Source organism: Nipponia nippon, unplaced genomic scaffold (assembly GCF_047370975.1).
Source record: "Nipponia nippon isolate SJK-2023a ecotype South Korea unplaced genomic scaffold, ASM4737097v1 scaffold_5, whole genome shotgun sequence".
In the NCBI taxonomy this organism is placed as follows: domain Eukaryota; kingdom Metazoa; phylum Chordata; class Aves; order Pelecaniformes; family Threskiornithidae; genus Nipponia; species Nipponia nippon.
In genome coordinates, this window is record NW_028262369.1 from 3441741 (window position 1) to 3458392 (window position 16652).

Genomic DNA, 16652 nt, shown 5'->3' on the forward strand with positions numbered 1-16652 from the left:
CTCTGTGCCTGCCCCCACAGCATCGAAGTAGCAGACAGTGAAATAATCCAGAAAACTCTAGGTCTGAGCCAGACAAATACTTAAAAATATACCTTACCTTGACATAACGTTAAATCTTATTAAATTGTTCTGGCACGGTTGAACCTTGTAAAATTATGGAGACTGAATTTTCCAAGTTGGTATCCGTATGGCTGTATCTGCTGTACTGATTTCTCTATTATTTTTTTTTCTGTCTTCCAAATTTTTTCAAAGTTCTTTAAAGAAATGAAGAATGAATAGAATAATTCTTTACTTCAAAAGTGTCTGATAATCAATGTCTAAACAGAAATATTTGGTGTAGCCTATAAACAAACCTGTAGGCTTTTGAGGGTGCTTAAGAGGTGGAATATTTTCAGCCTTCAGGTATTTCAGATATTTCTTAAGTTTCAGGCAAAACACCTTTGCACTGAAAAGTCTTGTAAGTTCTGTTAGAGTCTCCAATAATTGTAAATTCTAAGTCTGGAAACGATGACAATGCTTGCAAAGTCAGATTCCAAAATACCTATCTCATGTTTAAAAAGCTGATGCATTTACCGTGGCCAGTAAATTACTAGCCAAAGTAAATTTCTGATCCAGTGGGCCACGTTCCGCCCCTGGGATGCATCCGCAGATTTCTCACCGAGGTCAGAGAGGGCACTGCTGTTTGGTCTCCTTTACTTTTGCATGAATGCATCAAAACACGTGAGCTGAGTAGGTGTTCAGTGGAAGGTACCGCAGTTTGTAACTCTAAAAGCTGGGGCAGAGTCAGAGATGACTCGGACGAACTCGTGCTGTCAGTGAGAGTGGACTGTCTGAAATATTGTTGAACAAAAGTACATTTCTTCCCTTTAGTGAAGAGCTGCATGTAAAAGCACTCCAGACTCATCCCTGCTTTCTGCAGTACTTCCCCAGTGCAGCAGAACTGTCTTCCAAGGTAACTATCTGCAAGTGATCTGTCACATACATCACTACAGATTAGACTTGTTGAATATTTTAGGAGTTGGGCTGCCTTATTTCTAGTACTAGTGTACCTTTTTGTTGTTGAGGATGTTCATGTTTTCAAAGATGCTAAGAATCCCAACCTACTGGAAAGGATTTATTCCATTGGACTCTGCTTCCGTGCTTCTGCATTAATTAGGGCTTCTGGTAGTCTCCTCTCAGGAACTTTTAAAATTATTCTGGCTACTAAGAAACGAGAGCCTGGGCAGAAAGCAGTTCTGGATATTGGCTGTTTGCAGTGCAGAAATACACGACAGCAAGGATAGGCAAGGAAGATGAATGGGGTTATTTGGCAGTCAAATGCAGCACAGTTACTCCTGCTCACATAAAAGCTAATTCCTTATGCGTGTTATTCGGTTTACACTATTTTGTAGCTAAGCCTTCTATAACATGAACATAAGAGAAAATGACAAATCAGGTCTCTCTTAGGTCCTGAGGACCATAACATAACATACTGTGCAAAGAATGCGAGCACAATATTTATTTTCTATTTCTCTCTCTCTTTTCTTTCTTTCTTTTTTTTTTTTTTAATTTAATGGGAACTTGAAAAGGTAAATTATGACATGAGTGAAGCAAAAGGCAAACTCTACGTCAGGATGGAAAAAGGAGATTTCAATGTTACAGCTAAGCTAACTTTCCCTGGAACCAGCTCCGCTAATGTCATTGAAATAACACAGACGATGTCCCAGGTTGGTACCATCAGCTCAGACGGAAAAGGCAAGCTGCGACCTGTGACTGGCCTCTTTACAGAGCGTGGCACCCAGGCTGCTGGCCGCCAAACAGTGAAGGTCAAATACAGCTCCAGCTGCCATGAGGAGCTTTGCCCTTGGTCTCTCCAGCAGCATGAGCAAACATTCGACCGTAAATTAGTTGGGTGTCCAATGATAGAAATGGTTGTTTGGTTTTATGGTTGTTTGCTCCTATAGACGGAGCACATACAGAGGATACACAGGAAATAAGAAAAATAATATATTACAAACTGACCAATTGCCAATTTTTATTACGCAGGTGCCACACACATTTCTTTTTCTAAATAAGGAAGCGAAGATGTCACAAATAGATATTATGGTTTGTGCTACCTGATGGATTTGTTCTGGAATACTGGTGCTCTTGATGTTGTAAGAATTATTCAGCGAGACAAAAAAGAGCTAGAAAATTGAAATATATAATAAGCAAAGGCTATTGTAAAGGGGATACTCAGTTGTTTATGTATGTTCCATTATGTGAGAAGATGACTTACTGCAGAAATGAAGTCAAGTAGAAATGAAAACTGCTTATACAAAAGCAGCGGGCACTAGGGTATCGTTGTACTAGACCTTTTATAAACACACTTCTAAAGTTAGATTCCGTAGGACTTTACAGTATCAAAATTACACGCGTAGGTTTTTAACTTTTCAGAGAACTTGGGATTTAATATGTTTCCTCTCTTTTATTTTTAGTTAAAAATTCTTCCAAGGCAGCTTGTGTTTATGACGGTTTACCAAAAAGGCAACAGAACACGTATGCTGAGGCACGTTGCTCTGTGGGATGGCAAAGAGATAAAGGCAACAGGCACTTACACTGGACTCTTCCCAAAGTTGCCGGGAGGTCATGACATTCAGGGTAGGTTTCTCAAGTCTTTTGCCAGTATTGATAGCAGATTATAAAATAAACTAAATCACATAGATCTGATTTCAAAGTGCATATTCAAATGGTTTCAATCCAGGCCTTCTACAATCCTCTTTGCTTTAAATTCATGATGTCTGGCTGTTAGAAACGTCCACTTCAGAACACTGTTTCTGCTTTGTGGATATGCAATGCAAAGCTTAAATAAACTTTAGTAGTGCCAGGAAAAAGTTTGGCCAGAGTGAAAAGTCATCAACAAATTAAAATGTCTGTTGTTATTTTACAACAAATTTCAGAAGTGCTTTGGATTAAATGAAATATTTGGGTTTATTTTTAAATTTGCTTTTGAATGTTTTAAATACTTAATGAAGAGCAAAGGAAACCTAGGAACTAGTTTTGGACTGGATACCATTTGTAAACAGAGAAGGGAGTTAAAGTGTTGCAGCTACGTTCACTCTAGCCAAGGCACTAGGATACTCAGCTGGGAGGTGGCTGACGGGGCTTCACATCTGCGTTTGGTTTCAGTCAGAGCAGTGATTTGAATGAGAAATCCCAGTCTGTGGGGCTCTCCCTCCCTTCTTCCTGGTGGTTCCATTTTGAGCAAAATAGTTCCATAGTTCTGTGCCAGCAAATGTTTCATTTTTTTCACAAACACAAACAGCTTTGGTGGGAGACAGGGAGCATACACGTAGTAGGAGCAGTAGTGCGCTCTGCAGTGTAGATCAGGGTCTTGATTCCGCAATTTTATGACTTAAGGATCCAGTTGGAAAGTACTGGAAAAGAAAGATATGTATTTCCTTCCAGGAGGAGTCAAGGCGCTGAGGAGGAGCTTTATAGGATCTGTAGTCTTACCGCGCTGGGAGGTTGCCACCCGTGTGAGGGGTACACCGGGACTTGCTAGCCAGAAATGCTCCCAGCTCCGCAAGCGCCCGTGTAGCTTGGGAAGATTCAGCCTCAAACACCCAGTAATCCAGTGGTCAGGGTCACGCCCTGTGAAGTAGGTACCCAAAAGCAAGTCTCTCGCAGCTGAGAGAAGGAAAGGGTTCTGAGGTGGCCCACATCTCAGATTTGTCCTTCAGTCACCGCACTAGAGGTATAGAGAGACGCATCCCACAGGTAACATTTTTTTCTGAATGTTGCCCAAATAACTCTTTGAATTTGGAGAGTAAAACCATTTCATTTTAAGTTCATTTTTGTTTATTTTTGTGTTTCCTTCTTCCTTTGTATGTTTTTGTCCTTCCTGGATACAATTTTATTTTTTGTTATTTTATTGCCACCTGTTTCTGAGGATTTTTCAGAAACTGTAGTAAATTCTGTTACTCTGCTGCACTGGGTACTGCAGGGGAGCACTGGCCATGCTGGCCACTACCTTGAGGCGCTAAACCCTTATGTTGAGGCTGTGTTATCCGAAAATAGAGGAAATAACTGCACTTAGTTGTTTGAGAGTTGTAAGCTGTTCCTCTTCCAGTGTAAGGTCATCTCAGCTTTGTACAGGTTGCTTCCCTGGCTGTTCTTGCTGGAAGTTGCATTGGGAGTAGGTATCAGCCTTTTGATAATTGCAGGTAATTACTGTTTTGCTGGTAAATGGAGGACTCCTGTTTTCCCTTACATGTCTTCAGATTCAGCAGAAATCAGCACACTAAAGGCATGGTGCACATGTGTGTATGAGCACCGACCGTGGTTTCTCTGGGAACCGACTCTTGCCCTGCTGCCTGTGGCAGTATACGTCCTATGTCCTTTTCTTTATCAGCAAATGAACAGTTGTGATTTGTGGTGGGGGAAACTTATTTGCTTTTTTTCCTTGTAGTGGAACTTTTCCATCCTCTCTCCATCCCTTTCCCATGGCATGCCAGGGTCAACTTATATGTGAAGCATTCGGCACGCAGTCACCGGGATGATCTTACTGTCATTTGGAACGAGAAGGACCAGGTACAGCAGCCCAGACCAGATAAACGTCAGGAGAATTACAAAAATATCAAGTGTGGTTTTGGTTTTGGGTTTTTTTTGGGGGTGGGGGGTGGGGGGGTGGGTGTTTTGGTTTTTTGTTTGTTTAAAAAAAAACAAAAACAAGGCATTAAGCAAGCCAGGGAATGCAAGTAGGAGGCAAACTATCCTCCTTCTTGGATGTATATAAGGCTATGACTATGAAAGATGATAGAGCAGCCGATATTCTTGTTGGAAGCATTTTCAGGCCACACTGATTTTTTTGTTTGCAGTAACCCCACAGCTTGCCTATGGTTCAAAGCACTGGATAAAGGCCATTCCCAACGCTCTCAAAGGCTCTAGGCCAGCTTTGGAGAGTAGATGGAAAAAATAGCACAAACGTCATGTTTAAAGCAGCTTAGTGGGAAAGAAATAAAATCTAAGACAAACGAGCAAGCGTGAGCATTAGTGTGAGGTTGGAAAGGGTGAGAACCTACCTGTTGCATGGATATACGCTATGCTTACCCACACAGAAGCGTGACACGTACCTGTGCTTAGCATTTGCAGCATTACTGATTCAGCTGAAGCTCTTCTGTATTTCGTTCTTTCATTTCTCCTCTTCATTAGTGAGAATGAAAACTTTGGCACAGTTTAAACCGGTTTTTGTTAAAGTCAGCCAGCATTGCTTTTTAAAAATATAAATAGAAAAAAAGACAGAACTAGGAGAAGTTTGGTTAAGTTGATTTCCAAATGTGGTTAAATGGGGAAGCTTACTGACTTGCAGCTAACTGTGCCATCTTTCTGTGTGTGTCTGAACTACAGCACCTTGGCTGAGTATTACATTCTTTTCTGAATAAAGGAAAGATAAAAGACAATGTGTAAAATATGTTACCATACGGAAACATAAATGAGCCTGCAAAAAGAAATTCTTAATTTCTTTAAACAGTGCTAAAATTCCAAAATTTACTTTAGAAGGCGTACAGAATGTATTTTTGTACTATTACTTAAATTACCACAACTATTTAAATGCCACCACTATTTAAATTACCACAAAAATATTTCGCCTCCAGAAACATTACCGAATTTAGTTCCTGATTCTGCAAATGTTTTTTGTTGTGCTTCAACTTTGGAAGCTGCATCTAAGCACTCTGTGGCAGTGGAGCCTACAGTGCCTAAAGACGAGACCAAACGTAAGCCTCATCAAACTGAAGCGTGGTTCATGATTTTAGTAAAATACAGAGGATGATAGTTTTACTTTTAGCTGCACCACGTAGGAAATTCAAGTAGCAAGAACGTCCTCATTTGAACATTAATCTGCCTCACTACTTTAAAAAGGGCTTTCTTACGCACATAATTCATTTGGGGAAAAGGTACAGGAAAACCTTACCGGGTGTAGGTTTGGGGTCAGTGGGTGAGAGGCGGTTTACTTCACGAGTTCCTTTTACATCTGGTGATATGGCTCAGGTATCGGTGTCATCGTCTCTGAAGTTTGGAAGAGACCGCATGAACTACAGAGCCACCGTTGCCCACCCATTTAATTACACTCTGAAGCAACTGGAGGTCCATTCCCTGTCGGAAAGAAGAGGCAGAAAGTACAACCATCAGGTGAGATCATGAGGAAGGGCTGCAAAATGCAAAGTTGTAGTACTGCATTTACTGTTAGTGTACCTTTCATCTCAAAGAATTGTACCAGGTACCATCCTGAAAAATGTAAAGAGCACCAAGTGCTGTTATCTCCTTCTGTCCAAACCACCCGCATTGTTTCCTTCTCTAAGCATTACCGGTGCTATGGGGAAAAAGAGGAAGAACTCCACAAATCCTCCTTCAAGATCAGAGACTACAGAATATTTTCTGTCTGAAAATGGACTGTGCGGGTCAGGACACCCCAGGTGCTGAGGCTGAAGACTTTCTGCTCAATAATGAGCTGCACAAACTGTACAATGTCCTGTTTGTTCATCTGGAGTCTTCTTGGTACTCACGGCGGTGCCGCAGAGTGCCCTCAGGTTGTTTCCACTCAGTAGTCAACGTCTCAAGCATCGTATTCAGAGGAATTCTCTTCTAGTGTCGTTATTCCACTGGCGTCATTAATTGCTATGCATGAAAGGCCCAAAGCAGCTTCCAGAGAAGATAATAGAAAGACTTCTCTTGCCTCAGTTGTAAAAGTGCAATTTCCCTGCGTGTTTGCCTAAGGCCCTGAGCTTCCAGGCCACGGGGAGTTCAATGGCGTTTTACCGTTGCTCTGTCGCAGTTTTAATTGTGTTTCTTTTTTTCTCCACTGGGTGGAGATCATTCTGCTAGGTCACCCTGCAGGCTCTTCTGTAGTTCTAGTCTTGCTTCACTGGACCAATCCTTCTCTTCTGGTTTCAGTTGCAGCTCGCAGGGAATGGTGGGCAGCCTGCTGACATCCGACTGACCCTGGAGGATAAATCAAAGATGAACACCACTGCCTGGGGTGGCTGCATGACACTCTCTTCAGGTCAGGTATGAGCCTTTGTGCCTAAGAAGGGATGGGCGTAGCTCAGTTTCTGGTTTTGAGTCTCACAGAACGAATTTTTTCTGCACTTGTTATTGTATGAAAACCTTTTCCTTGAAGTCAACCTTTTCTTTTCATGTCTCAGAGGAAGAAAAATAAAACCTCTGAAGAATTCTGTTTCATGTTGCCAGATATGTTTATATTTGGGATGCAGTTTTCCCTCAGGACAGAATCGTCAACCCCTTAGGTTTCTTGGTAGAGAGTGAAACAGTCTTTTATGGACACAGACCTTTCAGGGGTTCTCCCAGGGGTGTATTTTTGCCCAGAAAGCATACTCCTCTAGTATATACTGAACACATTTTTTAGAAAATTACTAATATGTCTGTCTGTCTTTTTTTTTTCCCCTCTTCCAGCTTCAGAGAGTATTAAGTATGGAACACCTGCATGCATGTGGGTCTCTAGAGCAAAGGTCAGCGTTGTTTAACGAATATCTAGATCTGAACTGGGATGACAAAAAATTCAAACACAATTTAACTTATGAGGTAAGAGAAGGCAGTTGTATCCGCTAACTCGCATTTTTATATAAGCTGTTCTTAATAGATGGGAATTTATTTAGTTTTTATAGGCAATTTTGAGTGGATTTTAAGAAAGCTTCTGTAGAGCACCACTTTCTGTGAAATACGATTATTTTATTTTGCCTTTTACATATTTCTCTGCATCAAAAGAAAGCTAAATGCAGCATAATTAAGAAAAAACCAAGTTCTTACAAACCAGAGGCCTCACTTGTGCCTAGATTTGCAAAACTCTTGAGTTAATTCTGTAGGATGGGGACCAGTAACTGTGCTGAGAAGCCAAAATGTTGTCAAGTGGAGATGTTACATTTTGGAGACGTTACGTTAAAACCCTGAAGCTACTGGAATAAAAAAAGCCAGCCTGGGAACAGGAGGAGGTTGAGAGCTGGGATGAGTGGGCACGGAGGAGTGTCTAAAATTCTGTTGTCATGTTTTAACTTTGTTTTCTTGGTTCATTGCAGAGAAGCCAATCCTTGTATCCTGATAAATTCCAGTTAGAAGCTGTTCTAGAAAATATTTTCCTGACCTCATGCACCAAACAGAAGATTCTGGGTAAAATAGAAACAAACTACTCCTCTTGCCTGGACTATCACATGAGCTTTGAGTTCTGTGACCTTCCAAATGTAAGTCTCACATAAACATATTGAACCTACGTCACTTTAAATGTAATTGATGGAGACTGTTTTCCGCTGCTGCAACTTTTCACGAGAATTGCCGTACTTCTGTAATTTAACAAACCATAAATAAACAGTGTCTTTTGATGGGTCGAGGCAGAAAGGTTGCGTTTGACACTGGAGTATGTTCTATAGGCCCCATTACAGTTGTAAACATTCCCACTTCCTCCATGTTCTTTCTTTCCTATTCCTCTCTCAAAGGTCTTTTAATTTCATGTTTCTGGAGAATATCAAAACAGGCTCATGAGTGATCAAAAAGGAAACTAGAGAGGAATAAAAGTGCTTTCCTTCCCCTGGAGGTAAAAGTTTACTTGTTTTTATGGTTGCTCTGCTGGTAGTGATGGATTTTTGAACCTCAGTGTAACCTTATAGCTGTCATTTATTTTTATATTACACGCATAAGCCGAAGACCCATCGTGATCTTCCTTAGATGCACGCTGGACCCCAGAGTTGCCTATAGATATTCACAACAAACACAAAACTTGGAACTTGTAACCAATGCGGTCTCTTTCCAGTTCCCGGTGGCTACAAGGCATCTCAGCTGGTTTCCGTGTGTACTGCCAGAGCCGGTCACACCCTGTTAGCGATGGGCAGCAGCAGCCACATTCTGATGCCAGTGAGAACTTTTTCCAAGACCGAGATGTGTCAGTGCCTGTTTATAATGTAAAAACTGTGTATGCGTGTTACTTCAAAATCAGGTGCCTCTCTATTGGTTTGGATCCTTTCCTTCAATGTCATGCATCAAAATGCCTAGCTAGAGTAGTTGAGAAGCATCAGACCAAAAAAAAAAAAAAAAAGGACTTGTTTTAATAAAATATAGTTATATTACAGCTTGTCTTAGGCTGTGATTACTGAGCACGCTTTGTTACACCACAGCGACTGAGGATGTAATGAAGTAAGACAGTGCTGTGAGGAGGAGGAGGATGTGCTGCTTTCTGAAACGTTTTGTTCATCGCTTCATTGTGTAATTTCATGAGAATGCTAACATTGTACAACCTCTAGCTACTCTATGCGGAGCCCATTTCTTTGGAAGAGTTAAGTTTTAACACCTTTTTGCTACATACTTAGGTAATTGCTTTCTCTGGAAAACACCAGCTCAGCAAAGACGACATCATTTTGGAATCAGAGGGCAGATTCCACCTTGCTGATCGTGGGAGAGATGAGGGGTTGATTGGAGTGTCCTTAAAAAATCAGAGTACAGCTGATGTGAAGAACTATTCTTTGGAAATTGAAGTGAGTTTTTATTTTATTTTTGTGGCAGTGGGGTTTGGGGTTTGGTTTTTAAAGGCCTACTGCCATCTGTCTTTCAACCTGATCAGGTGCAGCCAGTGACTTTAAACCAGCAGGCAAGTCCAGGCAATGTAAAATACCCCTGGTTTCTTTAGTTCTCTTTTTAAAGGAGCAGTTATGCAACGTACGTGCAGTACGATCAAGAGAAAAAGGCAGGCAGCAACATTAGTTTTCTGCAGACCTCCGTCCCAAATGCAGTAAGTGTGTATCAACTGGAGTATTGTAGTGGTTGAACCCCAGCTGACAACTAAGCACCACCCAGTCCCTCGCTTGCTCCCCCCTCTTCTTTTACTCAGAAGAGTAAAAGTGAAAAAAACTCGTGGGTTGAGATAAGAACAGTTTAATAATTGAAATAAAATAAAGTAAAATAGTAGTAAAAATAACAATAATGATAAAAGAATATACAAAACAAGTGATGCACGATGCAATCGCTCACCACCCTCCGACTGATGCCCATCCCATCCCTGAGCAGCGGCCCCCAGCCAGCTTTCCCCCAGTTTATATACTGGCCATGACGTCATACGGTACAGAATATCCCGTTTGGCCGGTCTGGGTCAGCTGTCCTGGCTGTGCCCCCTCCCAGCTTGTTGTACATCTCCAGCCTTCTCGGTCAGTAGACCATGAGAAGCTGAAAAGTCCTTGACTTAGTGTAAGCACTGCTCAGCAACAACTAAAACATGAGTGTGTGATCAACATTATTCTCATCCTAAACCCAAACCACAGCACTACACTAGCTACTAGGAGGAAAATTAGCTCCATCCCAGCTGAAACCAGGACAAGTATATAAAAGTTTTAAGAGGCTGTGTGCCATTATAGCTCACCAGCACGACTGGTGAGGCATGTTCTATTGCACCATAGCAAAAAAAAAAAGAAAAAAGAGAAAAAAAGAGGGAAACAAAATGTGAGACAAAGCATCATTTGCCAGAAAAAAGAACTGGCCTTAAGAAAGGCACAGAACAGCTAATATGATGCTCATCCTGAGGCAAATCTCTTCCTTTTTCTCTCCCCCTCTATTTTGCATTTGCTCTTAATTTTCTGTGAAATGAATAAGGTGAAGAAGCTGGTGGTGCCAGCAGAATGTGGTCAGCACCATCCAAACTCTTCATTGGAAGGAATGTGGGTAGTCAGTCATAATTAACTGAGACAACAGGCCACCCCTTAAGAAAATGATGATGATTTAGTCAATAATGGGCTAGGACAAATACTAAATTATTTTTCCCTCTCTCTTTAGAAAGAAGGGAGATGAAAGAAATATCAGCTGCTCTACTTAGGCTTTCTCTAGTCTTTGTTTTGGAATAAATGGCACCAATAGCAGCCTCACAGGGGACTGACCGCTAGAGTGTGTTTCTTTCATCGCCACCATTAAAATTTCGTTCACAAGCCTTGTGCTATGCAGTCGTTCAGCTCTTGAGCCAACCATCCTAACGCTTGTGCGTCAGAGCGTAACTCCTGTGTCGTGCACAAGCACTGGCAAACATTTCCCTCGCCACTTACCCTTCTGTGGGAAGCACTGATATTTGAGCATCATCTCTGCACATTCATGACTTCTGTGTGGTGGCTTTGAATAAATGTTTTTCCTTTATGGCTGCAGTTAAGAGCCTTTGAAGATATTTGGCTAGGCCTGACAGGAACTGCTACTTCCTCAGCTGTTCAGAGCCAAATCCTGGTGGAAGGGATTATTGATCAGAAAGAGAAAGTAAAAGTAGCTGCTTCTAAAGGAAAGGAGTGTTTTCAGTACTACGTGGGGCATTTGAAAGGTACGTACCTTCACGGACAATGCTCTTAGTCATATGATTTAGTTTTAGGTAGTCCTGCAAGGAGCAGGGAGTTGGACTTGATGATCCTCATGGGTCCCTTCCAACTTGAGATATTCTGTGATTCACAGCTGTCACTGGCGTGAAGAAAGGAAGAAAGGCTATGTCTCTCTAGTGCCAAGCTAGCTCAGTTTTGTGGCGATTCAAGCTATGGTCTTCCAGATAATAAAAAGCTGAAGCTTAAAACTTGTTATACAAGGGTCAGTTTGGGAGGCGTCTGTATGATTACTAGCCAGGGAAGGATTATAATAGATGGTGATCAAAGATAGGATTAACTTCTTCTTGATTTAGCCATCTTAAAGTTGTGCGCCTTGTTTAAGGTAATCATTACATTCCAATTTCAACGAAGGGAAAGAGAAAGGCACCCCAGAGGCTGGCTCTGCCCCGTGCTGCACGAGCCGTATGAAACGGGGTGTGCGCAATCCCCCTCTGCAGGTGACTCCCTCGGCAGCAGTCAGTTCTGACTGGCAAGAGAGGAAGGAGGGCTGTTGGCTCAGACTGTGCCTAACTTTTAGATGACTAAAGTTCAATGGAATGAGGTGCTACGAGTGCTTTCTGTTGTGACTCATCCACCTTTCAACTACATCGGATTTGTGTGCAAACCGGGTAGATTTGGTGGCACGACAGCTGCCTCAAACGCACGTAGCTGACAATGCCAGTCCTAGTTTCAGTTATGGGTTTGCCATTCCACAGTTCTGCAATGGAATTTCTCTCAGGTTCATGGCCTCGCTTGTAAGTGTTGCGATGTATTTGAGACTGAGACCATTAGTTTGGGAGTTACTGAAGTCAGAAGTTTGTAGAAACAATTCAACTCAACTCTCTCAACCCAGATGCAACGCGCACTTCGCCAACCATTTCTGCTTATGCTCATCACTGCTTGGGCAGGAACAACTTAGCGTGTGGTGGGTGGATGAGTGACTGACACTCCTTCCTTTATGCTCTAAGCTGTTTTGAAATGTCAGCAACAAGGGACAGTGGAAGACTAAAGTAGAAAAAAGCCTCTGAATCACTGTGACGGAGGGAATTATTTAGATTGGTATTAATTCTGTGCTTTCTTTGCAGTAGCAAATCTGTATTTGTAAATCATTCACAAGCCACACAGAAGAGAGAAATCAAACACTAACACTGATCTAATTTTCTCCTGTTTATCTTCTCTTGTGTTTTTTCCACAAACACCTAACACTCGGACACTGATTGATCACCTAAGTAATTAAAAAGCTGGCTTTGAAACAATGTCTGTCAGTGTTGTTCCTGTAAATGAAGCTCGCTCTTTTCATTCTCTAAGGGGATTTGGAAGAAGGAATGGAAGTCAGTGCTTGTACTGATGGGCAACAGATGGCTACCGTCAATACCTACCTCAGCGTTAATGGCGAAAAGCAAGAAAACGTGGGCCAAATGACTCTAACAGCTGTTAATGGAAGCTTGAGTTTTCTGGCTCATGGATGCGGGGATCCAATTCTTAAGGCTGAGGTGAGACCCTTCGGTGGCAGTTAACTGCAGTGTGATTTTTCCAGAATATTGTATAATCCTGTCAGTTTGATGGAGCATCTTCCAGGTAGGCTTCAGGTGTGAGTTTTGGGGAGTAACCAGGCAAACAGGGGAATTACGCAATTCTTCAACTCATCATAACATTATTTTTCACTTTGGTGTGAAAAGATATCCATGGTGAGAATTAAAAAGTTCAGCCATTCCTAGAAAGCAGAGCCAGTACGGAACCCTCTCCTAACGGGTATACTCTCTGAAGAGGGTACGTAAATAAAGCGAGAGCAGCAGTAACGTGCCAGGGCTGCTCAGCACGTTGGTTACAAAACGACGATTAGAATTCCTGACTGTGCTTTTACTGCTACTAGGGTTTCACATACTCTCTGCTGGGAGGAGGCTTTTCAGTTTTTCATCTGTAGACTCTTCTGTTCCCATTTCTAACCACTGAATAACGCAGAAGTCGTTTCCTCTGAGAAATGGGAGGCCACTGTGGATCTTTGCTGGCGTTTAAACTAGTACAAACTTTGAGCGATTTGAACCCAGCACAAGCAATTCTAAATCAGAAATTCAAGGTTTTTATTCATCTTCTCACAGTACAAACTTAATGAAATTGGGAGCCTTCTGAAAGCCAAACTGATGGAGAAGATGAAGAAGTTTGATGGATATATGTGGAGATTCAGGAGATCAGTAAGTACCTGTACATCATCTGCGAAAGCACCGTGAAATGTTCATGCAGTGTTAATGAAAAATCATTATATTGCATGCAGTCGTTTTGTTTTGCTCAAACATTTACATGGTTAATCCTATGCTAACCTGCAATTCATACATAGACAAAACCCATGTTTCACGGCAGAGATCCTATATCTCTGCACCAACACTGAGGAGTTCAGAATTGCCTTGGAATGGAGTCAAAGCTTTGCCTGTGATCACTATGTATTTTGATATTTCTTCTTTTTTGGGAACCACTGTAGGTGCAGCAAGTCGATTTTCTGTCTGAAGCAGCTGGCTGGCCTTCGATAGCCTTGCAAAAGGCAGCAGGATTCCTCCACGGTGTGGGCAGAGCTCTCAGCCAGGTGTGGAAGCAAAGTGGAATCAGGCAGATACTGAGAAGCAAGCTCCTGCTTTACCTGGATAAAATCCAAGACATTGTCCAGCAAATGCAGAATGAATTGCAAAGTAAGCAAAACTACGCAAAGCAAGGAGAATAAGGACAATGTCAGTGCAAGGCAAAAGAAACTTGAGCATAAAAGATGCTGAACAGCACAAATGTTTCTATTTTGATCTAGCAAAAAGTGCTGACCTTGGCTCTTACACTTACAGAGTGGGAGTCTTGATGCAATAAGTTCTAAGTAGCCCCAGTGTGACCACCGTCTTAATGAAATCATTGAAGGGGCATTCTCCTGGACACAGCAGTCTGAGTTCAATTGGATGAGAACAGAGCCCTAATTCCTAAGCTGAAGCATTTCTGCTCACGGTTCCCTGGCAAGCATTTCCTCCCAAAGCGCTGTTCATATCCATCCTCGAGTTTTGAATGCTCGTACTAATCGGATTTCATTTGAGCTGTTTTTTCCAAGTCTGTCCAGTAGCCACCAATTCACTGCTCAGCTGGACGACGGCCCGCACCGGAACCATCGAGAAATGCGCTCAGCTGTAATTAGCTGAGAGAACCTTCAGTGCTCTTCCCACTCCAAAGGGGGATTTTTGTTGATATACTGTGTTCGAAATGAGTTGTGACCAAAGCGTTGTGTTATTCCTTGAGCAGGTGCGGGCTGAGCTGTACAGCTCTGCTGGTGGCATATTGCAAAGCACTCCTGACATTTATTTTGGAAAGCAGCAATGTATTTATAACATAAGGTGTATGAGGGGATCGGGGTTACAGCCAACTGCCTCTTTAGCATTTTCATAACGCTGTGTCCACGCACACAGCTGTGAAATGTTCCTGACTGCCAGGAAAACAAAGCTGCCTTTTCCTGTTTTCTGTGTCCCTCCTTCACTTACGCTGGAAGCTGTGGGGAAGCAAACAAACAAACAGCTGCTTTGTAACAAACACCCTAGCTAAGGTTTGTTCCATGTCATGTGTTTGCTTCAGAGCCATTAGCAACTTTGAAGGATGCCTACTACGATGTAACCTTGAAGCCGCTGGATGAAGTTTGGCAAGAGAAGACAGAAGAGTACATGCAGAAAATCCAGGCTTTTTTGCCCAGCGTTGTAAAAGACGTGTGGCTAATGGAACCAATCCAGGTGGCATTAAAGGCCGTGAAAGCAGGCTTGGATATGGTTGGTATAATTCAGTTCTCCATTTTTAACGGTGTGGAAGACAAGGCCTACAAATTTAAGTCTCAGCTTTGAACTATGGATACACAAAAATAGTTCAATATTTTTGCCATGGAAATAGTGCAGTTATCTTTCCACATAACAAGCTTGTGCACGGCTAATTTACTGTTCTTGAAATACTTGCCCTGCTTTGAAAGCAGTACTTTTCCAGCTAGAGGAGGGGTGGTTTTACTAGTGTTGGTTGAAATCACAGCAGCAGTAACTTGCCGTTCATGTAGCTTGTGCTTTTCTTCCATAGAGAGGAGGGATTGTGATTCCAGCAAATAATGTACAGATAGGCTTGGGCTCATCTAGTTGAAATGAAGAGCATAAAGGCTATATCATGGCACCAACTTATATTAACAAAGATATCAATCCTTTGCAAGCTACTGAAGCCCATTAACTCAGTGAAGTATTGGTACGCTTTAAGTAATGTTAGTTTAGGAAGGATATATTTCTGTCCATTATTTGTTGCTGTAGTGACGAGTGTCTGTCTGCTGGGTATCAGCCTCTCAATGCCAAGATGCTGTCAGGCGAGTGACAAATGCAGGAGACGCTAAGGGCCATTTCACTGACTACTGCTTTAAAACTCATGATCGAGTACTGACCCTGAAGCCACACTGAAGTCAGTTTGTAACCTCCTCCTTTTCTGGCTCTCCAACAGACTACCCAGCAGATGCTCAGGTGGGCTGAGGCCATGTTCTCTAGAGCTGTGAGCAAGATCCGGAAGCCCTTACTCAACCTTTACAGTTTTTCAGCCAGGTAATTGGTGGTTTTTCTGCAGGATCCCTGCTGCCAGGTAGCGTTCTAAATGGGTAAGTGCATAGTTACACCAGCTTGTACGCTGAGGGGTACGGACGACCACCTGACCGTGCTTTGCTTTGGGCACGTGACATCACACCACAGTGTTCATTTTTGTTGCCTAGCGGCACAGGCTGCGTTTCAGAAGAAGCTGCTGAGCAGCAAACAGAATAGCGATAACTATGGTAACTGGCCTTATATGGCGCGGTGCACCGCAGGTCTTAGCCTTTGTGTATCTTTGTGTTGCCATTCTAGCCAGACTAACGGTTCTTATGAATATTTCACTTCCCCATTTCTAATAATAAAGCAACTGCATTTCATCAGCTGAGCAGATAAGGGCACATGCTGTTTTGTTTGTATTCTACAGGAACTGTTCAGTGGCAGTAAAGCTGCCAGTACTTCCTAAAGCAGACCGCTCCCTGGATCTGGCAAATATTACTAATTATCTCATTGAAGAAAAGCTAATGAGGCCTCTCCAAGACCTCTACAGTATCAACATTGTTGCAGAGTATTATAGATTCAAACGGAGGATGATGGAGAGTCCCTTTGAATGTAAGCCCGGTCAACTGCTGCTTCGCTTTGTAATTGGGTCTATTTCCACTTACTTCTAAATTTTACAAATCGTATTTGGAATAGTAGTTTACACAGAGATGATCGCTAATTAATAATTTTCCTATAAACTTTATAT

General features: G+C 42.2%; 1 protein-coding gene across 1 annotated transcript in view; it reads left to right on the plus strand.

The window, feature by feature from the left end:
- APOLTP (apolipoprotein lipid transfer particle homolog) overlaps nucleotides 1–16652 on the plus strand; it is a 110585-nt gene that overhangs the window by 80097 nt on the left and 13836 nt on the right. The window contains exons 52-67 of the mRNA XM_087733037.1: nucleotides 871–952; nucleotides 1569–1706; nucleotides 2457–2619; nucleotides 4430–4551; nucleotides 6010–6150; nucleotides 6913–7026; nucleotides 7432–7560; nucleotides 8052–8213; nucleotides 9333–9497; nucleotides 11146–11311; nucleotides 12654–12838; nucleotides 13445–13537; nucleotides 13822–14026; nucleotides 14940–15127; nucleotides 15828–15925; nucleotides 16332–16516. Coding sequence (XP_087589163.1) covers nucleotides 871–952; nucleotides 1569–1706; nucleotides 2457–2619; nucleotides 4430–4551; nucleotides 6010–6150; nucleotides 6913–7026; nucleotides 7432–7560; nucleotides 8052–8213; nucleotides 9333–9497; nucleotides 11146–11311; nucleotides 12654–12838; nucleotides 13445–13537; nucleotides 13822–14026; nucleotides 14940–15127; nucleotides 15828–15925; nucleotides 16332–16516 — 2336 coding nt within the window. The remainder of the gene's footprint in view (nucleotides 1–870; nucleotides 953–1568; nucleotides 1707–2456; nucleotides 2620–4429; nucleotides 4552–6009; nucleotides 6151–6912; nucleotides 7027–7431; nucleotides 7561–8051; nucleotides 8214–9332; nucleotides 9498–11145; nucleotides 11312–12653; nucleotides 12839–13444; nucleotides 13538–13821; nucleotides 14027–14939; nucleotides 15128–15827; nucleotides 15926–16331; nucleotides 16517–16652) is intronic.